This window comes from Pristiophorus japonicus, chromosome 7 (assembly GCF_044704955.1).
Source record: "Pristiophorus japonicus isolate sPriJap1 chromosome 7, sPriJap1.hap1, whole genome shotgun sequence".
NCBI classification, from domain to species: domain Eukaryota; kingdom Metazoa; phylum Chordata; class Chondrichthyes; family Pristiophoridae; genus Pristiophorus; species Pristiophorus japonicus.
In genome coordinates, this window is record NC_091983.1 from 31,539,604 (window position 1) to 31,566,880 (window position 27,277).

At 47.0% G+C, this 27,277-nt stretch overlaps 1 protein-coding gene across 1 annotated transcript in view; it reads right to left on the reverse strand.

Annotated features, from left to right (window-relative positions):
- Positions 1-644: 644 nt before the first annotated feature.
- lrrc1 (leucine rich repeat containing 1) overlaps positions 645-27,277 on the reverse strand; it is a 390,137-nt gene continuing 363,504 nt past the window's right edge. The window contains exons 33-34 of the mRNA XM_070884885.1: positions 18,564-18,722; positions 645-685 (exon numbers count right to left, since the gene is read on the reverse strand). Coding sequence (XP_070740986.1) covers positions 18,591-18,722 — 132 coding nt within the window. The 3' untranslated portion in view covers positions 645-685; positions 18,564-18,590. The remainder of the gene's footprint in view (positions 686-18,563; positions 18,723-27,277) is intronic.

Below are 27,277 nucleotides of genomic sequence, written 5' to 3' on the forward strand. Positions count from 1 at the left end.
ATTAGTAACTCTGTAAGGCTTAAATGTAACAATTTGAAACTCAAGATACCCTTTTTTAAAATAGTATCAATAAAATTTGACACTTTATTTTTCCAAAAAGCATCAAAAATGCATACATTCATACAGAAAATATGATGTGACATCAGTTGAAACCATCTGTAGATACCTTTCCTAATGAGTAGGTCTGAAAATTAACTTATCTTTTCCAAAATACCCTTGAGCCTGACTGCAAAACATAAAAAGCAAATACATTGGGAACATATGGCATTTAAATGTTGTATGCCCAAATCATTTTCCAGTTACCTTCTCTCCCTGGGAGTTCAGTGGATGTAGAAAATGACCCCCATCGGAACTAAACTCCAGATACGTCTGCAGAAATGTCTCGGCTATTTATCTGTTGCTGCAGTTCGTGGTGCAACACTTACAGAACTGAGAGACTGATTATTGGTGACCAACAATACTGAATGATTAGATACATATTTTGAACGGTTTTGAATATACAAAATAAATGATGTAATGATCAGCAGAGAATTTTGCTTAAAATGGTGATGCATACCCACTTACTACAGTTTTCATAAAATATTAGATTTTTTAAAATACAAATTTACAATAAAGAAGCCCTTTTAAATGCAGTAAGGTGTGTGTTACTTCACACAGTGGCGTGTGACAAGTTGCCGTCTTATACCTGAGGGAGGAAGAAAGCAATAGTTAGCCCTTCAACTAAATCAGCAGCCTATTGAATTTCTTACAAAACAAGCAGAGAAAAAGTCATACCCTTTTATTTCTTTCCTCCCTTTTACCCCCTCTCCACTATAAATTTCTTGTGATCTTGCAGTCTCCCAGATCCATACACATTGTCTCTCAGATGATAGTGTGGACATCTGCTAGTGTAGCTCACATGAGATACTGGAGGGGGACAGAAGAGTGTGAACACAGTCTGTTATGACTTGCCATTCAACCTCTCTCTTTCCCCCCCCCCCCACCCCACCCTAACCCAGCCTCCTCCACCCACATTCCCTACCTGTTTGGGGTGGGAGATGTGGAAAGCAATATCCTGACTTATACTTTGCAGTTTTCCTTGATGGCATAGCTGAGGCTGGACATTCGCCATGTGGTAAGGTAGTTGGTGGAAGGGCACATTCCTGTACACGATTCCATAGCATATTATAGTAGGCGTGCACTGAAGCATGGCCTGCGTAATTCATGTCAATTCCATTTACAACATGTTGTATAGCTATCTTCGCTGTAGTTATAATTGCAACACTTTCGCAACCTCCAATATAAAGCAGTGATCTATACCAGCTGAAAATGACTGAACAGCACTTTAAATATTTTGCTAAAGACAGGGGTTTGAAATCTCCTGTTCGTTTATTAAGAAAGTGGAGATAAGAGCTATTACTTTCGGGGAAGAAGAGTTTGCGACATGAGGGGGAAGGAATCAATATTACAGAGTAGATGGGGTACAAAGGTTTCTATTGTGGGGCCGTTATTAATTCAGATATGAAAAAGGCTATGCATCAACAAAGTCAGTGTGAGCCCTGAGTGTACAAACCAGTGTTTTCCCTCAAATAAGATAAGCCAGGGCCAGTGATGGACCTCCCTCTCTGCTTTATGTGTAAAAGTCTCAACCACATTGGCCAACTGTTCACGAATTATATGACTGGTTCCTGGAGACCCGCGTAATGCTTAAAAACCAAAAAGCAAAACCACAAATGCTAGAAATGTGGATTGTTTTTGTACACACACAGACACAAGTGCACAAAATTTCACTGCGGCCGCACTTTTCTGAGCACATTCCAATTTCTGGATATATACAGAAAAAATTTACAGGAAAAGTCTGTTCATCTTCTGCTGCTGGATTATACACAAATTGATGCCCTCTAATTTTCCATAACCTTCAGGTAGCCCTGTCTTGTGCAGTGCAGTAATTCTGATACCAATTAGATACCCACATCTGAAATTTCCTTGGGGCTTTGGGGAAGTGGGAGAGGCCCCTATGAAATTCCTGGTACTGGAGTCACATTTACAACGTGCCATCAGGATTACTGTTTGTGGGATTTTCTCAATGTGATTTGCAATGCTGTTCCACCTTTTTACGAAAGTGTTGCACCTGCTGGTGGCCTCTAGAGGGACTCACTCAGGCGTTTTCCGGGTCTGTTCATTTACATACCCATTGGTGCAGGTATTGGCGTACAACCGACGGAAGCGGCATATTTGAAAAGAGCACTCAGATTGAGGGGCAAACTGTAAGACAGGAACAGTGCTTGGCTCCTTCACTTCATTCCCCAATAACTTCACTGCATGGAATTACCCATTCCATATTATGCTTGGATAGAATTATGACCATTCAAGCACAACCTGTGCTGAGACTGCACCTAACCAGAGGAGAAACATAGAAACTTGGAAATTTACAGCGCAAAAGGAGGCCATTTCGGCCCATCGTGCCCGCGCCGACCAACAAAGAGCCACACAGCCCTCGGTCAGCAGCCCTGAAGGTTACATATAAACCTATGAACAATGGCGGAAAGGTAAATAGCACCCAGCCCAACCAATCCGCCCCACACAACTGTGACACCCCTGACACTGAAACATTCTACACTCCACCCCAACCGGAGCCATGTGATCTCCTGGAAGAGGCAAAAACCAGATAAAAACCCAGGCCAATTAGAGGAAAAAATCTGGGAAAATTTCTCTCCGACCCATCCAGGCAATCAAAACGAGTCCAGGAGATGACCCTAGCCATGTTCGATTCCCTGCAGTACTTACCATCATATCTGCGCTGGTGAACAAAAGGTTATCCAGTCTAAAAGGTATCCCCTTTGGCCCCCGGCCTGCAAGCACCATCGGAGCAGGCCGGGGAGCAGAAGGAGCAGTGTGGTGCCGTACCACTCTAGGGAGCAGCACGTGCTGGAGCAGGAGAGCGACGGCAGTGAAAAGGGACGTCACCAAAATCCAGGTCGGTGATTGAAGCGTGGGCAGATACAGCAGGAGCGGCGAGGTCAGGGTGAAGGAGCGGCAAGAGTTCATAGAGGGATGTGATCGGGGCCCAGGAGAGGCATGAGTTTGGGGCCCAGAAGAGGTGAGAGGGCCCAGGGGCAGCAAGGGCCAGCCCACACTGCGACATGTGTGCGCACTAGGTCCGTGCAGCAGAGCTGGTCTCCAGTCGTCTTGGTTAATCCTTGCCACTGGACCAAGACCTAGCTCTGTCAAGCCCATGTGATGGCTGGTTTGCAACGACCACCACACTTTAAAAAAAAAATCCATGCACAGGCATCTTCCACCCTTCATGATTTAGTTCGGGACCTGGAATTTTAGGTCCTTTATTGAAACACCTGTGAACTTTTTGACGTTGATGCAAGTCATGCTCAACTCGAGGGACTGCCTATGATGATGATGATGATGATGATGATGATGATGATGATGTCTGATCCCACTTACCAGCTCTAGGTCCATAACTCTGCAGGTTATGGCATTTTAAGTGCCCATCCAAGCACCTTTTAAATGTGGTGAGGAGAAAAACACACAACTTTGCTCTTCAGATTGTCAAGCCCTCCTGGAGTGCACTGAAGACCAAACGAACAGACCCTTGGGTGTTGGTGTCACCGAGAATTATCAATCATGTTACTTGGAGGGACATGGCATGCTAGCTCTCTCACAATAGGGCTGCACAATAGTATCCCAGGAAGTTCCACAACCTCAGCAAGTAACACATGGCAGACCTCACCCATTTGCTCCTAGTACACCCTGAGCACTCTTCACCTTCTTAAAGCAATTTGTACAAAACTAACACTACACAGTGCTCGCTAGTTAAAGAGGGCTGCAACTTGGTCTCTTGCACTATGGTGCCGCAGCAATTACTGACATGCACAACCTTAAAACCCCTTCCTCCACTTTAATAGCCTCATATACCCCCCCCCCTCCATTGCTTCACTTCCTCCATGGATGCCGAGAATGACGTGAGTATCACGTGTAGTGAGTTGGTCTTACCACAGGGAAAGGGTCCACAGCCAGCTAGGGAATGGAAGACCAGCAGGAAGAGTAGTGCAAGGAAGGTAGTGCAGGGGTCCCCTGTGGTCATCCCCCTGCAAAACAGATACACTGTTTTGAGTACTGTTGAGGGGGATGACTCATCAGGGGAGGGCAGCAGCAGCCAGGTTCATGGCACCGTGGCTGGCTCTGCTGCACAGGAGGGCAAGAAAAAGAGTGGGACAGCAATAGTGATAGGGGATTCAATGGTGAGGGGAATAGATAGGCGTTTCTGCGGCCGCGACCGAGACTCCAGGATGGTATGTTGCCTCCCTGGTGCAAGGGTCAAGGATGTCTCGGAGCGGGTGCAGGACATTCTGAAATGGGAGGGAGAACAGCCAGTTGTCGTGGTGCACATTGGTACCAACGACATAGGTAAAAAAAGGGATGAGGTCCTACGAAACGAATTTAAGGAGCTAGCAGCTAAATTAAAAAGTAGGACCTCAAAAGTAGTAATTTCGGGATTGCTACCAGTGCCACGTGATAGTCAGAGTAGGAATCGCAGGATAGCGCAGATGAATACGTGGCTTGAGCAGTGGTGCAGCAGGGAGGGATTCAAATTCCTGGGGCATTGGGACCGGTTCTGGGGGAGGTGGGACCAGTACAAACCGGACGGTCTGCACCTGGGCAGGACCGGAACCAATGTCCTAGGGGGAGTGTTTGCTAGTGCTGTTGGGGAGGATTTAAACTAATATGGCAGGGGAATGGGAACCAATGCAGGGAGACAGAGGGAAACAAAAAGGAGGCAAAAGTAAAAGACAGAAAGGAGATGAGGAAAAGTGGAGGGCGGAGAAACCCAAGGCAAAGAACAAAAAGGGCCACTGTACAGCAAAATTCTAAAAGGACAAAGGGTGTTAAAAAAAAAAGCCTGAAGGCTTTGTGTCTTAATGCAAGGAGTATCCGCAATAAGATGGATGAATTAATTGTGCAAATAGATGTTAATAAATATGATCTGATTGGGATTACGGAGACATGGCTCCAGGATGATCAGGGCTGGGAACTCAACATTCAGGGGTATTCAACATTCAGGAAGGATAGAATAAAAAGAAAAGGAGGTGGGGTAGCATTGTTGGTTAAAGAGGAGATTAATGCAATAGTTAGGAAAGACATTAGCTTGGATGATGTGGAATCTATATGGGTAGAGCTGCAGAACACCAAAGGGCAAAAAACATTAGTAGGAGTTGTGTACAGACCTCCAAACAGTAATAGGGATGTTGGGGAGGGCATCAAACAGGAAATTAGGGGTGCATGCAATAAAGGTGTAGCAGTTATAATGGGTGACTTTAATATGCACATAGATTGGGCTAGCCAAACTGGAAGTAATACAGTGGAGGAGGATTTCCTGGAGTGCATAAGGGATGGTTTTCTAGACCAATATGTTGAGGAATCAACTAGGGGGGAGGCCATCTTAGACTGGGTGTTGTGTAATGAGAGGGGGTTAATTAGCAATCTCATTGTGCGAGGCCCCTTGGGGAAGAGTGACCATAATATGGTGGAATTCTGCATTAGGATGGAGAATGAAACAGTAAATTCAGAGACCATGGTCCAGAACTTAAAGAAGGGTAACTTTGAAGGTATGAGGCGTGAGTTGGCTAGGATAGATTGGCGAATGATACTTAGGGGGTTGACTGTGGATGGGCAATGGCAGACATTTAGAGACTGCATGGATGAATTACAACAATTGTACATTCCTGTCTGGCGTAAAAATAAAAAAGGGAAGGTGGCTCAACCGTGGCTATCTAGGGAAATCAGGGATAGTATTAAAGCCAAGAAGTGGCATACAAATTGGCCAGAAATAGCAGCGAACCTGGGGACTGGGAGAAATTTAGAACTCAGCAGAGGAGGACAAAGGGTTTGATTAGGGCAGGGAAAATAGAGTACGAGAAGAAGCTTGCAGGGAACATTAAGGTGGATTGCAAAAGTTTCTATAGGTATGTAAAGAGAAAAAGGTTAGTAAAGACAAACGTAGGTCCCCTGCAGTCAGAATCAGGGGAAGTCATAACGGGGAACAAAGAAATGGCAGACCAATTGAACAAGTACTTTGGTTCGGTATTCACTAAGGAGGATACAAACAACCTTCTGGATATAAAAGGGGTCAGAGGGTCTAGTAAGGAGGGGGAACTGAGGGAAATCTTTATTAGTCGGGAAATTGTGTTGGGGAAATTGATGGGATTGAAGGCCGATAAATCCCCAGGGCCTGATGGACTGCATCCCAGAGTACTTAAGGAGGTGGCCTTGGAAATAGCGGATGCATTGACAGTCATTTTCCAACATTCCATTGACTCTGGATCAGTTCCTATGGAGTGGAGGGTAGCCAATGTAACCCCACTTTTTAAAAAAGGAGGAAGAGAGAAAACAGGGAATTATAGACCGGTCAGCCTGACCTCAGTAGTGGGTAAAATGATGGAATCAATTATTAAGGATGTCATAGCAGTGCATCTGGAAAATGGTGACATGATAGGTCCAAGTCAGCATGGATTTGTGAAAGGGAAATCATGCTTGACAAATCTTCTGGAATTTTTTGAGGATGTTTCCAGTAAAGTGGACAAAGGAGAACCAGTTGATGTGGTATATTTGGATTTTCAGAAGGCTTTCGACAATGTCCCACACAAGAGATTAATGTGCAAAGTTAAAGCACATGGGATTGGGGGTATTGTGCTGACATGGATTGAGAACTGGTTGTCGGACAGGAAGCAAAGAGTAGGAGTAAACGGGTACTTTTCAGAATGGCAGGCAGTGACTAATGGGGTGCCGCAAGGTTCTGTGCCGGGGCCCCATTGTACATTAATGATTTAGACGAGGGGATTAAATGCAGTATCTCCAAATTTGCGGATGACACTAAGTTGGGTGGCAGTGTGAGCTGCGAGGAGGATGCTATTAGGCTGCAGAGTGATTTGGATAGGTTAGGTGAGTGGGCAAATGCATGGCAGATGAAGTATAATGTGGATAAATGTGAGGTTATCCACTTTGGTGGTAAAAACAGAGAGACAGACTATTATCTGAATGGTGACAGATTAGGAAAAGGGAAGGTGCAACGAGACCTGGGTGTCATGGTACATCAGTCATTGAAGGTTAGCATGCAGGTACAGCAGGCAGTTAAGAAAGCAAATGGCATGTTGGCCTTCATAGCGAGGGGATTTGAATACAGGGGCAGGGAGGTGTTGCTACAGTTGTACAGGGCCTTGGTGAGGCCACACCTGGAGTATTGTGTACAGTTTTGGTCTCCTAACTTGAGGAAGGACATTCTTGCTATTGAGGGAGTGCAGCGAAGATTCACCAGACTGATTCCCGGGATGGCGGGACTGACCTATCAAGAAAGACTGGATCAACTGGGCTTGTATTCACTGGAGTTCAGAAGAATGAGAGGGGACCTCATAGAAACGTTTAAAATTCTGACGGGTTTAGACAGGTTAGATGCAGGAAGAATGTTCCCAATGTTGGGGAAGTCCAGAACCAGGGGTCACAGTCTGAGGATAAGGGGTAAGCCATTTAGGACCGAGATGAGGAGAAACTTCTTCACCCAGAGAGTGGTGAACCTGTGGAATTCTCTACCACAGAAAGTAGTTGAGGCCAATTCACTAAATATATTCAAAAGGGAGTTAGATGAAGTCCTTACTACTCGGGGGATCAAGGGTTATGGCGAGAAAGCAGGAAGGGGGTACTGAAGTTTCATGTTCAGCCATGAACTCATTGAATGGTGGTGCAGGCTAGAAGGGCTGAATGGCCTGCTCCTGCACCTATTTTCTATGTTTCTATGGTATATGCTACTTGGTAGACGCTGCTTAACTTTACCCTTAATTATTCGATTATCTTGCAGGACAATTTGCTGCATCATCACAGACAGGCCCACGGGGGGGGGCGGCGGGGGGGGGGGCTTCTCTAACCTTAAGTACCTCACTCACTTTGAGGAGAAAGCCATGCAGCTCAGCTCTGGAAGATGGCATTCAGCAGCATCTTGCTGCCACCAGGCTATCAACTGAGCACCTGCACTGTCACCCCAGCATTCCTCGTGAAACACCGCACAAGTCACAACCTTCAACCCCTTCCCTCTCTCCTCACTCATTCTTGGCTTCTACCCGCTCCTGCAGCACATCTAGCACAGCAATTGGTGGTACAGGAGGAGGAAGATGGTGGTGAAGAAAATCATGAGGGCCAAGCCACCCAAGCAGTCACAGCTGCACGATACTGGCATCACTCTGGCCAGCAGCACATGCCAGGCCTTCCATCAATCCTGCTCTTAGCACTGCACCAGTGGAATGTGGGAGGTGACACCAAGCTGATGGAGCTCGCAGCCCGGAGACAAATGCCACCTCAGTCCAATGAGCCTTTTTTTTTTTAAAAAGAATATGCGCAGTTAACTACCTCCTGCGTACCTAACCTCAGATGGCTACTAGAAGTACAATGATAGGTAGGCGCCCATGGGGAAGCACATGTGAAAAAAGAGCAGCTTGACTGTGTGCACTTTGGAATTCACTGTAATAAAGTCCAGTCTGACTCTGTCCTGCTGCTTTATTTCTGATGAGGTTACAGTCATAAAGCTGCACTTATGTGGTGCGGATGTCCTCATTGATGTGATGATCGCTGGGACAAAGAAAGTTACAGCATTTTCTTTGGGTAGGATGGCCATGGTTTGAGGAGCATGGTGTCAAAGATAGACAATGTTCCACAAAAGGGAAGACTTCAGCGATGAGACATGCTGTGATGCCTCTTTTAGTAAATGCTGTCCCAGTCTGCTCCGTCATGTGGTGCTAATGCCTATCCATGATAATGGCATACAAGAGTAGGCCCATAGGAAATGCCATAGCTGGTCCTGAGAACAACTTGTATTTATATAGCGCCTTTAACGTAGTGAAACGTCCCCAGGCGCTTCACAGGAGTGTTATGAAATAAAACTTTGACACCGAGCTGCATAAGTAGAAATTAGCGCAGGTGACGGTCACAGAGGTATGTCTTAAGGAGCGTTTTGAAGGAGGAGAGAGAGTTAGAGAGGTGGAGAGGTTTAGGGATGGAGTTCCAGAGCTTGGGGGCCTAGGCAACAGAAGTCACGGCCACCAATGGTTGAGCGATTATAATCAGAGATGCTCTAAAGTGGGCAGAATTAGAGGAGCGCAGATATCTCGGAGTTGTGGGGCTGGAGGAGATTTACAGAGACAGGGAGAGATTTGAAAATAAGAATGAGAATTTTGAAATCGAGGCTCTGATTGTCAGTTGGGAGTAGGAGAACAAAAATGTGGCTGTGCTCTGACCCTCTGAGAAGGAGTCAGAAGCAAATGCAAGTGTCTGTAGGCACTTTAAACACTTTTTTTAAAAAAAGTTTCCCGCCTTCGTAAATCTTGAAAAAAAGATCTATAGACTCTTCTTTGTCAGAAACTCCTCAATTCCACCAGAAAGAGATGGTCGTGGCAGCTGCTCCTACCTCATACAAACAGGTGTAACTTGCCCCGGGTGCAAAGGCAGGGTATATTCAGCAAACTCTCATCTACAGTACGTCTAGCCAACATGTAGTCCCATGTAAATAAGGCCAATGGTGACTTGCGGGTGCATCACGGGACGGCTCCACAGCACGAGAAAACTCGGGGGAAGCCATTTAAACACACAAATGCCAGAATCGGCTACAACACGAGTTTCCTTGCTGAAAAATTTTTCCTACGCCATTCTAGCTCTTTCAACGTGCCCAGAACAGCAAGGAAATTCACTGCCTATTTATTGATTTGGAAAGGGCTAGTCCAAATGTAATAATTGCTGAAGGGGAACAGTGGCCAATTCTCAGATAATCCTGCGCTCAAAGTGTGAGACTCCATTGCTGACCTCAGGAGACAAACATTATTTGACCTTTGAACTCTGCACCAGTGCTTTCGTGCTTTAATTTTTTTTTAAGTTTATTCAATGAATATCTTTAATGCAGAAATGATTTGTGATCCTGAACAGTGTTCTAATTTTATAATATTCAACTGTTCTAAAATACAGGAAATAACATGTAATTTTGTGTTCAGTTTTTGAAAACTTGAAAAGAAAAATGATCACACACTGAAAGGACTCATTCTTCAGGTAATAAAATACCTTTGATGCTCGCAGTTATTTTTGCTGGAACATTTGCTCCTAGCTTATTTTGTCAGCACAAGTCACGATACATGACTAATAATGCTAATCCAAACAGCAGCTGGTAACTATGATACTCTATATCCAGCAAGGCTAAATTCCTATCCCATCTGTGCAGCCTGACAGTCACATGTAAATGGCAAAGTTCAACGTGGTGAATGAATTTCCTCCCTAAACTCCTCCGTCATTCCAGCTCCCTCTCCTCCATCGAGACTCTCCTGAAAACCAACACTTCGACCAAGCTTTTGGTCACTCCTCCTTGCAGTTAGTACGGTAACTACAATTACTATTACTACAGGGATTGGCAGATGGTTCAATTTGATTATCCAGTAAACAGCTTAGCCATACAAACCAGGAAAGGCCCAGATTAATTGCTGAGCTAGCTGATTTCAGCCAGAGTAACAGTGGAGGTGTCTCGTGCCAGCTGTGACTCAGTGGGTAGCACACTCGCCTGAGTCAGAAGGTTGTGGGTTCAAGTCCACATAAATTTAGGTTGACACTCCAGTGCAGTGCTGAGGGAGTGCTGCAATAACGGAGGTGCCCGCCTTTTGGGATGAGACATTAAACCGAGGCCCCAGTGATCTCTCAACTGGACGTAAAAGATGCCATGGCACTATTTCGAAGAAGAGCATTGGAATTATTCCTGGTGTCCTGGCCAATATTTATCCCTCAGTCAACATAACAAAAACAGATTATCTGGTCATTATCACATTGCTGTTTGTGGGAGCTTGCTGTGCGTACATAAGAACATAAGAAATAAGAGCAGGAGTAAGCCATTTGGCGTGTCAAGCCTGCTCCATCATTTAATAAGATCTTGGGCTCAGTTCCACTTTCCTGCCTGCTCCCCATAACCCTTCACTCCCTTATCTCTCAAAAATCTGTCTGTCCCCACCTTAAATATATTCAATGATCCAGTCTCCACAGCTCTCTGGGGTAGAGAATGCCACAGATTTACAATGCTCTGAGAGAAGAAATTCCTCTTCATCTCTAAATGAGTGACCCCTTATTCTTAAACTATGCCCCTTAGTTCTAGATAAATTGGTGTAAAGTGGCTGCCTCATTTCCTACATTACAACAGTGACTACACTCCAAAAGTACTTAATTGGCTGTAAAGTGCTTCAAGACATCCGGTGCTCGTGAAAGGTGCTATATAAATGCAAGTCTTTCTTTCTTCTTTTGTAGCCCCTGCATTAAGGAGGGGAGTCTCGACCAAGCTTCCTGCTCTTGATCTCTTTACAGCGACCCGTGCTAGAAATGTATGTGAGGACTTTAGGTGAGGTCAGGAGCAGGTTCTTCTTTGATGCTACTCACTGGACAATCTCATGTGTAGGGCTCTGCAGTTTGCATGAAGTGCATTTTTTTTTGCAAAGTCTGAGAAGCTTTGCTTGCTATTCTTGCTTGTACCAGAGGTGGCGCTGCAACCTCTTTCAGCCTGTTACAACAGGCACCATTAAAAGACTTACCATTTTCTCTGGCTAACCATGAGATTGACTAGAGTTTTAATTAGAATAAAGAATATTTTCATGATCTTGTAGAAAGGTGGCTGTTGACTTTTTGAAAGTTTAAATAGAGAGAGAAGAAAGAACTTGCATTTATATACCAACTTTCACAACCTCAGGATGCCACAGCCAAAATGAAATACTTTAGAAACATAGAAACGTAGAAAATAGACGCAGGAGTAGGCCATTCGGCCCTTCGAGCCTGCACACAGGAAGATCCCACAAACAGCAACGTCTAAATGAGCAGATAATCTGTTTTTCAAGTGATGTTGTCCGAGGGATAAATATTGGGCAGGATACAGGGAGAAGTCTGCTTTTCTTCGACCAGTGCCATGGGATCTAGTATGTCAATCTGAGGGTACTCACTGGGTCTGGGTTTAACGTCTCATCTGAAAGACGGCACCTCCAACAGTGCAGCACTGAAGTGATTGAGAAACTCATTTGGGGAAAGAAATCCATGTTTTTTTTCCAACAATTTTACTGAACTTGGCTCAGTGTCCTTTGTGTACCTTGTATGGAGCGGAGCTAAGTGATACTTAGCATTCAACTTATGTCGGTTGGTGGAGCCATTAGCTTTTGTCACTCTATTGTCTTTCACATAACCAGGGCAATGCCAGCAGCTATTCTGGATTAGTTAACAGCACATCTGAGACCGCTTGACAGCAACTGAATGGTGCTCAAAAATATCTTCCATATGTGGCAGGCCCCATCCATACTACAGATTACAGTCAGTCAACACACTACCACAACTGATGTGTTTCTGGCTGTGGCAGCGATGAAGAACTCTTACAGAAGGTAGATACTGCAGGGAATTTAATGGCCAGAGTGATCTCCAGGACTAGTTTTGATTGCCTAGATATGTCGGAGAGGAATTTTCCAGATTTTTTCCCCCAAATTGGCCTGGGTGTTTAATCTCGTTTTTTGCCTCTCCCAGGAGATCACGTGGTTTCAGGTGACGTGGAGTGTATAAGTTGTGATACACAAGGTATCGCAATTGTGTGGGACAGGCTCGATGGATTAGATGGTCTTTACCTGTCTGTCATTGTTCGTTCGTATGTGCATAACTGATTAGCACAGTTGTGTGAAATACAGGAAAACAGCAGGACTATCCCAACAGGAAACATTTTCACTTTCGAATGGCATTCGGTTAAGATTAAATTATTGTTGCTTCATTTCCCCTCCTCTGTGCTGCTTCCTGCTCCCACACATCCACACTGAATTTTAAACATTTTTTTCCATTTTTTTTCCCCCTGAAGGGTATGGATCCCATAGATGTCGGCAGCCCGCTCCCTCACGAACTCATGGGGCCATCTCTTTATAAGGGCTAGTCCACAATCTGACACAACTAGTGAGTGCTCTGCACTGCAAGAGCACTGGATCAGAGATTAGCATTATACCGGTGAGCTGCATGCTGACACCAATCAGGACAATTTTGGCCAACTACCACGCAGCTAATGGCTCTCAGGTAAATCAGAAGGTGCTGCGGTGGGGGCAGGGAAGGACAATGGGAGGGCAAGTAATTACGGGCTAGCAGTGGCCCTCCGGAGTGCTGTGGAATGAGGAGGCCCTGCTCCTCATCAAAGTAAAATTAAAAAAGAAACTTAACTTTTGGTGAAGCTGCAGCAATCACTGAAAAATCTAAGGCCCAGCGCTGATTAATTTTGCAAAGTGATCCTTAAACAGGCATCTGCAACGAGCCGCACATCTGTTAAACCAGTTACACCTTGTTTATTGTCCTGACCATGATTGGATTCATCGACTGAATCTGATGTGTGTCTTCATGTTGCTTTGCATCAAAGCACTGACCACACTCGACCAGCTCCGTTGGGCGGGCCACATTGTCCGCACGCCCGACACAAGACTCCCAAAGCTCTACTCGGAACTCCTGCACGGCAAGCGAGCCCCAGATGGGCAGAAGAAACGTTTCAAGGACACCCTCAAAGCCCCCTTGATAAAGTGCAACATCCCCACCGACACCTGGGAGTCCCTGGCCAAAGACAGCCCTAAGTGGAGGAAGAGCATCCGGGAGGGCGCTGAGCACCTCGAGTCTCGTCGCCGAGAGCTTGCAGAAAACAAGCTCAGGCAGCAGAAGGAGCGTGCGGCAAACCACACTCCCCTCCCACCCTTTCCTTCAACCACTGTCTGCCCCACCTGTGACAGAGACTGTAATTCCTGTATTGGACTGTACAGTCACCTGAGAACTCACTTTTGGAGTGGAAGCAAGTCTTCCTCGATTTTGAGGGACTGCCTATGATGATGATTGTGAAACCACTCTGATTGTACAAGTGCGAGGATGAGTGGGGATTTTACAAGGTCGGGGAAGCAATATTCCCAAGCATGGAAACAGATGATGTCTGTGAGCACTGTTAGACTGTGGGGGGTATTCAAGTCAAACCTGATCCCGTCCCTAACTGATTCCTTCAAACACACACTTTCCAACAGGCTTGGCTGAGCTGCAATGAGTCACAGGAGGAACCCTGCTGATTTTCCCCTCCCAAGAGAAATTGAAGTACGGAATCTTTAAACTCATTTTTAGCCCGTTTAAAATGAGGACTAAATTGTATCTGCAGGCCCTGGTTCCATGATCCTTGCCCCCTAGCCCTGTGTCACCATGTGAAGCACTGTGGGAGATTGATGAGTACAGTCCGGCACAGGCACGATGAGCCAAATGGCCTCCTTCTGTGCTGTAAGATTCTATAATTGCAAATGCATTGCGAGACTTCCTCTTTAACTGAACACGAGACATAAAGCTAATGCCGGATCTTTAATTGTGATGGTAATTTCCAAACACCCAATATTCCTGAGCATGCGAACAGGTGTGTCCCATTGCAAGATACAGGCAAGCTCACTTGGCAAAATGGTGACTTTGAAAGAAAACAACTTGACGTCAGTTTCCCTGAGGCAGCATGCTTTTGTTACTGACATATTGCCCCCCAGCTCATGTCCCACTTTCATTTCTTTTCGTTAGATATTGACTAAGTTGATCCACACGCACTGGTCAAGTTTGAGGGATCACCGTGTGGACGGACCTACAGGAGGGCAGAAGCAATCTTCTTCCACCTTGTAAAATCCCCACTAGTACAGTGAGTGGTTTCACAAGCCAGAACAACAAATATCAAATTACTTTAATGAATCCAATATCGAAAAGACAATAAACAAGGTATAAATTGTTTAACAGTTGTTAGGCTTTTGTATATGCTAATTTTCTTTTTTAAATATTCGTTTCCGAGATGTGGGCGTCCCTGACAATGCCAGCACTTATTGCCTTGGAGAAGGTGGTGGTAAGCCGCCTTCTTGAGCCGCTGTAGGCCATGTGGTGAAGGTACACCCATATGCTAATGAGTTTAAGGGTCAGGGAACGCCTCGCCTCTCTGAATCAGAAGGTTGCCGTTTCAAGTCCCACTCCACAGACTTGAGTATAAAAAGCTAGGCTGACACTCCAGTGCAGTACTGAGAGAGGTGCCGTCTTTCGGATGAGATGTTTCACCGAGTGCCAGTCTGCTCTCTCAGGTGGACGTAAAAGATGGCATGGCACTATTTAAAAAAAGGGCACGGGTGTTATCCTGGTGTCCTGGCCAATATTTATCCATGAATCAACATCCCTAAAACAGATGATTTGGTCATTATCACATTGCTGTTTGTGGGGCCTGCCGTGCGCAAATTGGCTGCTGTGTTTCCTACATTGCAACAGTGACTAAACATCAAAAGCACTTAATTGGCTGTACTGAGGTTGTGAAAGGTGCTATATAAATGCAGGTCTTTCTTTTCTTTAAATCTACAAAATTGGTCAACGATGGGCATCAGCTTTTTTAGTGATTGCTGCGGCTTCACCAAAAGAGTAAGTTTTTATTTTTATTTTATTTTCATGAGGAGCAGGAATGCTCCTCCCCATTCCACAGTACTCCGGTGAGCCGCTGCTTGCTTGTAAGCCCCTCCCATTCTCCTTCCTCCCCCCCCCCCCCCCCTCCCTCTGATTTACCGGAGAGCCACTGGCAGTGGGGTAGCCGGCCAAAATTGTCATGGCCAAACCAGCGAACTGCCTCTGGAGGCCTGATTGGTGTCTGCAGCTCGCGGTGCTGTGCCAATTAGGCCCGAGTCCCAATTTTGGGTGAGCTTTGAGCCTCTGGCTGCTAGCGCGCACCCATAGCGGGACAAAAATTGGTCACTTTTGACCCCGTTGTATGACTGCAAAAATGGGATTTAATTTCCAGACTTTGCTGCCTGGATTCAGAGACTAATTAAGTGAAAGACTGTTTGCTGGCGTGGGAAGTTCCTCATTGAAATGTTAACATCTGTGAGGCCAGATAATGAACTCATTAGAAGTAATTTTTCACCCTTTCACTTCTGCCTGAAACGTGAAGATGGAAAATGAACCCATTATCTCTGATGGCTGAGCTCGCAAGGGAATTGTTTGAGAGGAAGATAATTAAGAGAGACAATTTTCAGAGTATGCACTGCAGCTGAGGAACCTTGACCCTTTGGAACCTGTATCACTGGCGCCTACTCCCAGCTCCAGAGACATCCACTGCTGGCTGGTTCACTCAGACAATCATACCTAACGTCTCAATATTAACACCTTGCCTCACAACGTGTAGGATCCTGCGGAAATCTCAGGTCACTGCTCGCCCTTCAAAAACCAGGCTGAGACATGAAAGGCTTCCGTTCAATATCATTCCCTGCCTGCTCACATCTAGCTCAATTCTAACTGAGCCTCCAGACTCTGAAATGCACAGGAACTTCGTGTTGACCATTGACACCATCACATCATGAAGGTCTATAAAAGACTTTTACCCAAAGCTTTGGCCGGTTACGAAATGTGTTAATAAAAAGTACATTCCAGTAACGAGCATTCTAATCCCTTGCCCATTGATTCTATATTTAACGTTTTAAAGTATTTGTATTGTAGGTATCCTGCGGAGATTTACTATTTCTGAGTATTATCTTACTTGCAAGTAAATATACTAGTTTTAGCCCAAACACACTGATCTGATGATGCAGAGAAGACAGGAAATCGCGTTCGGCAACCCAGGTTGTCTCCAAGGCCAATAACCCAGTTACAGGTTAATTGCCGATTGTGGGCATGCTGTCTCAGATAGAAGGGATACAGGTTTCAGTACTGAGAAGACTTACCCTGCTTACAGAAACCATCGAGTTGCTGTGAGCACAAAGACCCCAATATTTACGGGTAGGCAGGGCGGGTGCGGGTGAGGCTGAAAACAGCCAATGTGCCCGGCAAGGCCGGGGATGTGTAGGCCTTGCTGATCTTAATGGCAGGACCTCATTAACATTTTTTTTTAGCTCCGTTCCCTACTTGACAGCCAGACAAATGGCCTGATCGTCGGGTGGGAGAGAACATCAGCAACAGGAGGCCGGGAGTGGGGGAGGAAAAGAGAGAGATTGGGTGGGGGGGGGGGGGGCGGGGAAAGAGAGGTCGGCAATTGGGAGGGTTGGGGGCAATGTTCCCCCTAATTTTTTTTTGGGGGGGGGGCAGCTCCTTTAAGGGGTTGGGTGGCACATTCAAAGGTTCGCGCATACACAAAATTTTACATTGGAAAAGCGGGTCCCGGGCTGCGCTGGGTTGGCAGAGAGCTGCTGGGCAACATTGGTTGTGGGAGTGGTAGGGGGAGAGGGGAGGGGTAGGGGGAGAGGGGAGGGGTAGGGGGAGGAGAGGGGAGGGGGAAGGGGTGGAGAGGGGAGGGGGAAGGGGTGGAGAGGGGAGGGGGAAGGGGTGGAGAGGGGAGGGGGAAGGGGTGGAGAGGGGAGGGGGAAGGGGTGGAGAGGGGAGGGGGAAGGGGTGGAGAGGGGAGGGGGAAGGGGTGGAGAGGGGAGGGGGAAGGGGTGGAGAGGGGAGGGGGAAGGGGTGGAGAGGGGAGGGGGAAGGGGTGGAGAGGGGAGGGGGAAGGGGGGGAGGGGGAAGGGAGGGAGTGAGGGAAGAGATAGGGTGGCAGGAGGTGGGCAGGGGTGGGAAGGAGGGGTTGAGTGTAGACTTGTGATCGGGGCTGGACAAGGCCAAGGACTTCCTTGAGGAACCTGGGCAGAGCACTCCTGCTCCTCCTGAGCCACAAGAGGTGCCGAAAAAGGCACTTGCCTTGTGCAGCCGGCAGCTCCTGCCTCCTGTGCACTGCCAAGTTTCCCGACCGCAGGGAATCCTGCACGGCAGCGGTCAATTTAAAATCAGGCTCCCAACTGCACTGCAGAAACCCGATTTAAATATGTTAATTAAGTGTCCTGCCGATCTACTGCCGTAAAAAAGACGTTGGACGCATGCGTGGTGGATTGTTACCGCCTTCCCCGTACTTACCTCCGTAACCACCCCACTCACCCCACCACCCCCCCCCCCGCCCGTCATGGGGGTGGGGAATAATATTGAGGCCAAAGTTTTGGGGGGTGGGGAGGGAGCCTGTAAATGATGTACAGGTCTTTGAAATGTCGATGGGCACGAATAATGTGAATGCAAAGAGACTTTCGAACTGGAACAATAAGCAGAAAATCCAATATAGGTATAAATTTAACAAGCCTCATGTGAGAATAGTGATTACAATAATCCCCAGCCCCCGCCCATGTCTCATAGCATAGTGGATTATGTGCTATGGATTCCAACCAAAAGCAGTTGATTAACTCCTTCAATGTCATTTGTGAAGAGCAGCCCCGAGGGTTAAACACACTGGGAAATTAGGTGAACTACAGAGTCTGCAGTTTTGCTCAGTAAATAGGCAGGCTATGTGCAGAATTACTTGGCCAGTATCCATGGTACACGATCTGCCAACGAGCCAGGCTTAATGAATGCAACTAGCCCTTTCCTAATCAGTGCTTTTGTTCAAGTGCACAGCAACAACTTTGTGCTAACTTCACATTGTGTCACACTGCCTGTTTATTTTTGCAATCTCAAAATCATTGTTTTATTTACTGGGCTTTGTATCAAGGAAGTGCGGCGCTCACCTTTGCTCATGATTTGACAGCTTACTCTTACTCCTCTTCCAAGATCACCAGGGCTTCCTGGTGGCAGTCAGTGTTCTGTGGTAGTGGCCTCTGGGGTCCCTTTTGAGTGCCTTTGCTTTGATGCTGACCCCTGGTCAGTTTTCTTGTCGCATCCACGAGCTACAGCAATCAAAGCCAAGGAAAGTAACCGTTATTTTTTTCCCAAAAAATATTAATTCAAAATAGTTAACATTGAGTGCATTGCAACAATACAATCAGTCTATTATACAAGAACTGTCTGCTGTTTTGTTCAAGAGTTAATTGATCTTAAGTTAAGGGAGCACTACACTTGGCATCAATATTCATGGGTAAAGAAAGAAAAATCAGCAAGGGTTCCCACTCGATTGTTATCCAGCACCTTGAGTTGCAAGTCAGCATCTGCAGGTGTCAGAGGAGCATAGAATAAAGCACAGCTGTGATGCACCCTAAAGTTGAATAGCCTGCCAATATTCATCTCCTGAAGACATTAACTCATTTACTTGGGGCTTGGATCCACAGGTGGCACTTGCTCTCTCGACCCCATCCAAGTGGCCATTATTTATCGGTGAGCTTTGACAGTGAGCATTGTCAGGTCGCAAATTATGAAGTTGTGTAGTCTCATCATAGTAGGTGGGTGAGCTGGTTCGAAAACCAGAAGACGTTAAAAAAAAAATTATAAAAAGGTTTCCAGCAGGTGTGATCATCCGGACCTCACAAGGAAACCTTGGGTCTCCCGTGCTCTGGGCTTCACCCCCACCCCCGACCTTTACCTGACCACAATCATTACCCGACTCCTCCGATCCACTTACATGACTGCTGGGGACTGTTTCATTGGGCACCCCCCCCCTCTGTCGTCCAAATTCCTGCTCACTCCCGCTGGTCAGGGAATGATTCTCGCCGGAATCGGACAGCAGTCCGATCTACATTATGGGAATGAGGCCCAGGAGCTGGCATCTCTCCGGGACTCGAGCGGTGCTGGCAGGTGAACTTCCTGTTCACCCGGCACCGATCCCGCTTTCCGGTAAAATAACCCCCACTGAGTCTCAAACACAGAACCTGGTGCCAGAATTAAAAAGCTCAAAACCAGATTTTTAATCCCATCAAAATTAATTCATGCCAAGTGATGTGAAGCAGTCAAGGGACTTGACCTGGAGGGTGTTGCACGGAACAGACCCATGCAATACGTTTTTAAGTCGGTTCACGGACTCCCAGGCCCGCCTGCAGTTTCTGCGGCCTGGAGGAGTTTGTGTTCCACATCTTTATAGGGTGTATGAGGTTGCAGCCCCTCTTCCATTATTTGAAGGGGCTGCTCCTTGATTTCTGGCTGCAATTCAGTCCCACGCTCCCAATCCTTGGGCACCCGGTGCGGGAGAGGTGTGAGGGGGGTGGGCAAGCTGGCAGGTCGGAGGGCCTCCTCCTGGGCCTGGCCAAGGTGACCATTAACCGATCCAGGCAGCGGGCGGTCGAGGGGGTCATTCAGCCCGACTGCCTGCCTGTCTTCTGCGGCTACGTTCACATCTGGGTGTCCCTGGATATGGAGCATGCGGTGTCCACCGGTACGCTCGAGGCCTTCTGTGACCGGTGGGCACCGTAGGGACTGGAGTGCATCATCGCAACAGGGAACAGAATTTTAACTTGATTTGTTAAGGTTCCCTTTAACCTTTATTTGTTAATTTGCAGGTTCTGGTGGTTGAATTGTATTATTTAAAAAAGAATTGTATTAACAATTGTTGACCTGGTAAAAGTAAAGCAGACAAGCACTTACCATGAATGTACAGTATTTAAAAGAGTTGTAAAGCAGTCAAGCTAACAAATAGTTAGCAGTCATAGCATTGCGGTAGACAATGGGGCCAATAGGCCGTAATTATTGATGTGCTGACATTTTCCACAACTGGCAATTATACTTGTGTGGCCAATTCTATATCCATTGACATTATCATGCTTCCCTCACATCAAAGGCCATCACTTGTCTACTCAATCTGGCTCAACCATGTGGAATGCCTCTGACCTAAGTTCATGCAGAGACATTTCTCACTTTAGTCACAGCATCATCAAGTTGAAAAGCATGCAGCTGGCAATCCAGCAACTTGTTAGTCTGTAACCGTCCGGCACTTTACAGTGACAAATGCGTCATTGCCATCACATTCCAGATTATATCGCTGCTTTCAGTACATAAGTGCATCATTATATGTGACGTGCTGTCCAGTGGCCTGTTGTGTATGCAATAACTGTTAGACTGAGTACTGTTTAACTCCAAGAGGTATGACCTTGGCTCTGTTTTATAAAGGCCCAAAGTGACAAATATACAAAATTGCTGGCCACACACGTGCGTGCAGCCCAATTGCCTTCAACAGTGATGCCATCTAGTGTCTAGTGATTCCAAAAGTACATACATGACAATACCCTCCCTCTGAGATAGTAACATGGTCTTTCACAAATTGAGATGGTCCGATGTTTTACGCTCCCGGGTTGACTGTCTCAGTTTAAGTCCAGCCTTGGGTGAGTGTTCAGAGTCTGTTGTGACAGGTGGCTGGGTGGCTGACCTGGTGGGAATGGCAATGGCCATGTCAGGGATTGAAAGTCCATTTTCATTGAACATGTCAGTGATTGAAAGTCCTGATTCACTGATGACCACTGAGTCCTCTGATGACTGGGGGTAGGTTGGCTGGACGTTGATTTTCTCTTCCTCCTATTGTTCCGTTTCGTCTGTGTGCCGCAGCTTTGTCTGATCCATATGTTTCCTGCATGTTTGCCCATTTTTGAGCTTGACAATAAATACTCTGTTGCCCTCCTTGGCCATGACAGTACCAGTGATCCACTTGAGACCCTGACCATAATTCAGAACATATACGGGATCATTTACAGAACTATCGCGTTACACAGCTGCGCGATCGTGATGCCCTTGCTGAATTTGTCTTCTGTATTCAACATGATTATTCATGTTAAGCTCTTCAAATCTCAACGTTGCAAACAGCGGAAGGAGCGTGTGGTAAATCAGTGCCACCCCCCCCCACCCCACCCCTTCCCCCTGTTGCGTATCTGTAAAGCATGTACTCTCATGTACTGCCACCAGGGAGCTCATCCCCAGAAGTCCCAAGGATCCCAGCATCCCTTGGGAGCACTGTATATAACCCGGCCCCTAAGGCCTGTTCCTCACTCTGGAGTGTGTTATTAAAGACTGAGGTCACTGTTACTTTAACCTCCCTGTGTGCAGCCTGTCCAGCTCGATTTCCACTCTCTCCCTCATCATGTGAGGTACCGCTCATGCCTTGTGGTGAATGGGTCGTGCCTCTGGGACCAAGTGCATCCGCACCTTCGCCCCGGAAAAGTTTCCAATGCCTGGCTCAAAAAGGGAAGGAAATTTGTTAAGGACTTGGGTACATGAGGCCTCATCGACAGGTGATAGCGCTCAGATGTCATCCCAGTTCCAGCGGATTTTGCCCAGCCAGCTCCTTCCAAGCAGTGTGGGGCCATCGCCCGGGACAATCCAGAGTGGCAGTTCGTGCACTGTGTCCTCGTAGGTGACCTTGACTATGGCGCTGCCCAGGACAGTGATAAGCTCATTGGTGTACATTCTCAGTTTCGTGTGGATGGGGCTCAGGGCTGGTCAGAATGTCTTGTTGCACCACAATCTCTCAAACATCTTTTTACTCATGATGGATTGGCTAGCGCCAATGTCCAGTTCCATGGCTACAGGTAAGCCATTCAATTTTACGTTTAGCATTATAGGTGGACATTTCATCGAAAATGTGTGTACCCCGTGTACTTCAGCATCTGCCTCCTCTCTCTCAGGCTCAAAATTGCTTTGATCCACCATGGACCGATCTTCCTCTGCCACGTGGTGGTTAGCAGGTTTTACAGAGCTTGCAGCTCGTTTGCAAGCTCGTTGGAGGTGCCCCATTGTTCCACAGCTCTTGCAAACATACTCTTTGAAGCAGCATGAATAGGCTGAATGGAAGCCTCCACAATGCCAAGGTGTGAATTGCCTTGCATTCATCCTTTGTTGGGGACTCAGTCATCTGGGTCACCTGAGGCCTGCTGGCAGTTGCAGACTCGTGGGTTCTGCCCTGTACATTTCTGCTCGCAAACACAATTCCAGTTAATTTATGAACATTGCTGGCACTTGTGTGCTGAGAGATTTGTTTGGTGTTATCACTGGTGCACATAAATGCCTGTGGTATCGCAATGGCCTTACTGTGGGTCGGTGTCTCTACAGTCAAAAGTTTTCCTAGAATGGTCTTGTGGCCAATGCCCAGTACAAAAAAGTCTGAGCATTTGCTCCAGGTAGCCATCAAACTCACATTGTCCTGCAAGTCACCTTAGCTCGGCGACGCAGCTCGCCACTTCCTGACCTTTAGATCGCTGGCACGTGTAGAACCGATACCTCGCCATCAGCACACTCTCCCTCGGGTTAAGATGCTCCCGAACCAGTGTACACAGCTCCTCATATGACTTATCTGTGGGCTTCACTGGAGCCAGAAGATTCTTCATGAGGCTGTAGGTCAGTGCCCCGCAGACTGTGAGGAGGACCGCTCTCCTTTTTGTAGCGCTTCCTTCTCCGTCCAGCTCGTTGGCTACAAAGTACTGGTCTAGCTGTTTGACATAGGCTGCCCAGTCCTCAGCCTCCGAGAACTTGTCCAGGATGCCCACAGTTTGCTGCATCTTTGTGTTGGATTTGTATTCTCGTCGCCAGTTATTATGTTCCTAACACAGATGAGGCTGAACACAGGGAGGTTAAAGTAACAGTGACCTCAGTCTTTATTACAACACTCCAGAGTGAGGAACAGGCCTTAGGGGCTGACTTATATACAGTGCTCCCAAGCGATGCTGGGATCCCTTGGGACTTCAGGGGATGAGCTCCGTGGTGGCGGAACATGGGAGTGCATGCTTTACAGATACACAACAACCCCGACGACTGTCTGTCCTATTTGTGACAGAGTATGTGGCTCTCGTGTTGGACTGTTCAACCACCAAAGAACTCACTTTAGGAGTGGAAGCAAGTCTTCCTCGATTCTGAGGGACTGCCTATGATGATGATGATTATTCAAGTCAGGATGTACAAGAGATAGCTTGGTCTTAAGACCTCTCCATCATTAGTTCAGCAGGCGAAAGCCCGGTAAGCCTGTGTGGTCTTGTCCTGTAACTAAGCAGTATGCATGGCCGGCAGGTCTGCAGTGACCCTTGGGTTACTCGCTTCATACTCTGCTTTATGATTTGGACAGCACGTTCTGCTTGCCCATTGGATGCAGGTTTGAATGGTGCTGACCTTGCATGTTTGATACCATTGAGTTTCATGAACTCTTGAAACTCCTGACTGGTGAAGCACGATCCGTTGTTGTGAACAACGATGTCAGGCAGACCATATGTCACGAACATGACACTGAGATTCTCAATGGTAGCTATGGATGTGCTGGATGACATGATTATACACTATCCACTTTGAATATGCATCCCCCACAACTGAAAACATCTTCCCCAGGAAGGGACCTGCAAAGTCTATGTGGATCCTGGACCATGGTTTCGATGGCCACGACCACAGACTCAGCGGCAATTCCGCTGGTGCTTTGCTGAGCTGCATGCAAGTGTTGCACTGATGCACACGATTCCAGCTCAGAGTCAATTCCCGGCCACCATACATGAGACCTGCCGATGGCTTTCATCATTACAATGCCGGGATGTGTGCTATGTAGCTCACGTACAAATTTCTCTCTCCCTTTCTTGGGCATAACAACACGATTGCCCCACAGTATACAATCCGACTGAATAGACAACTCATCTTTGCGACGAATGTAAGGTTTGGTCTCCTCGCACATTTGCTTGGGTATGGTAGACCAATCACCTGTGAGGATACAACTCTTCACCACCGATAAAATCAGGTCCTTGCTGGTCCAGATCTTAACTTGTTGAGCTGTGACAGGGGTTCCTTCTCTCTCAAAAGCATCCATAACAAACAACAGGTCCACCGGTTGTGGCGTTTCCACCTCCGGTGTGGGCAACGGCAGACAGCTCAAAGCATCGGCACAATTCTCGGTGCCAGGTCCATGGCGAATGACATAATCGTAAACGGATAATGTCAGCGCCGACCTCTGGATGCGGGATGAAGCATTGGTATTGATAACTTTTTCAGAGAACAGTGAAATGAGCGGCTTGTGATCTGTCTCCAGTTCAAACCAAAGACCAAGCAGGTACTGATGCATCTTTTTAACCCCATACACACAGGCTAGTGCTTCTTTCTCTACCATGCTGTCGGCTCTTTCCGCTTTAGACAAACTTTTTGAAGCATACGCGACTGGTTGAAGTTTACCCGGCTCATTAGCTTGTTGGAGTACGCAACCAATTCCATATGATGAAGCATCACAGGACAATACTAAACATTTACATGGGTCATAATGTACCAGCAGCTTGTTAGAGCAAAGCAGATTAGTGGCTTTCTCAAAAGCTCTGTCTTGAGACGCACCCCACACCCAGTTGTTACCTTTTCTTAGCAGCATGTGCAGTGGTTCTAATAAGATGCTCAATTTAGGTAGTAAGTTCCCCAAGTAGTTGAGTAGACCCAGGAGCGAATGCAGCTCCGTCACATTCTGTGGCTTGGGTGCATTTTTGATGGCCTTGGTTTTAGTGTCCGGGGGACTGATGCCGTCAGCAGCAATTTTCCTCCCCAGGAATTCGACCTCTGGTGCCATGAAGACGCACTTCGAGCGTTTCAGTCTGAGTCCCACTTTGTCCAGACGATGTAAAACCTCTTCCAGGTTGTTCAGATGTTCCTCGGAGTCACGATCTGTAACCAGGATATCATCTTGGAACACAACAATTCTGGGAACGGACTTCAGTAGACTCTCCATGTTCCTTTGAAATATTGCTGCAGTCGGGCGAATTCCAAAAGTACACCTGTGATAAATAAAAAGTCCTGTATGCGTGTTAATACACGTAAGTCTCTTCGACATCTCGACCAGCTCCTGTGTCATGTAGATCGATGTCAAGTCCGGTTTGGTGAATGACTTCCCCCCGGTTAGTGTTGCAAACAAGTCATCAGCCTTCGGTAACGGGTACTGATCGTGTTTCGAAATCCTGTTGATCATAGCCTTGTAGTCTCCTCAAATTCTGACTGTGCCTTCACTTTTCAGCACAGGAACAATGGGGCTTGGCCATTCATTAAATTCAACTAGTGATATGATCCCTTCACGCTGGAGTATGTCCAGTTCAATTTCGACCTTCACCCTCATCAAATACGGAATGCCCGAGCTTTATGATGGATGGGCATCCGAGTCCACGTGGATCTGCACCTTGGTTCCCATGAAGCCTGGTTCGAAGAGCGAAGGGGAACTTGCTCAGGACTTGGGCACATGTATCTTTCACCGACGACAATGCCTTGATGTCATTCCAATCGCATCTGATTTTTTTTCAAGCCAATTCCGGCCAAACAGCATTGGGCCATTGCCTGGGACCATCCATAGCGATAACTCGTGAACTGCACTATCATACGACACTTTAATTGTGGCATTGCCAATCACCATTATGATTTCTTTGGTGCACGTGTGCAACTTGGCATTGACTGGACTCAGCCTGGGCCTTACAGCCTTAGGATCCCACAGCTTGTCAAATGCCCTCTGGCTCATTATCGATTGACTTTTCTTTATCTTTTCTAGTTCAGTAAGTAACCTTTGGCATTGTAGTTGCCAAATTAAGTTAATCTAGGGGTTAAGTCATGGCAGGAGAACTCGGACATGTGTTATGCTCCTCCTGTACTATGTGGGAAATCAGGGACACCTCTGATGTCCCTGACGACTACGTCTGCGGGAAGCGTATCCACCTCCAGCTCCTGACGAAGCGCGTTGCAGAACTGGAGCTGCGGGTGGATTCACTCTGAAGCATGCACGATGCTGAAAATGATATGAATAGCACATTTAGTGAGTTGGTCTTACCGCAGGTAAAGGGTCCACAGCCAGATAGGGAATGGAAGACCAACAGGAAGAGCAGTGCAAGGAAGGTAGTGCAGGGGTCCCCTGCGGTCATCCCCCTGCAAAACAGATACACCGCTTTGGGTACTGTTGAGGGGGATGACTCATCAGGGGAGAGCAGCAGCAGCCAGGTTCATGGCACTGTGGCTGGTTCTGCTGCACAGGAGGGCAGAAAAAAAGAGTGGGAGAGCAATAGTGATAGGGTATTCGATTGTAAGGGGAATAGATAGGCATTTCTGCAGCCGCAACTGAGACTCCAGGATGGTATGTTGCCTCCCTGGTGCAAGGGTCAAGGATGTCTCAGAGCGGGTGCAGGACATTCTGAAAAGGGAAGGTGAACAGCCAGTTGTCGTGGTGCATATAGGTACCAACGATATAGGTAAAAAATGTGATGAGGTCTTACGAGACGAATTTAAGGAGCTAGGAGTTAAATTAAAAAGTAGGACCTCAAAAGTAGTAATCTCAGGATTGCTACCAGTGCCACGTGCTAGTCAGAGTAGGAATCGCAGGATAGCTCAGATGAATACGTGGCTTGAGTAGTGGTGCAGAAGGGAGGGATTCAAATTCCTGGAACATTGGAACCGGTTCTGGGGGAAGATGGGACCAGTACAAACCGGACGGTCTGCACCTGGGCAGGACCGGAACCAATGTCCCAGGGGGAGTGTTTGCTATTGCTGTTTGGGAGGAGTTAAACTAATATGGCAGGGGGATGGGAACCTACGCAGGGAGATAGAGGGG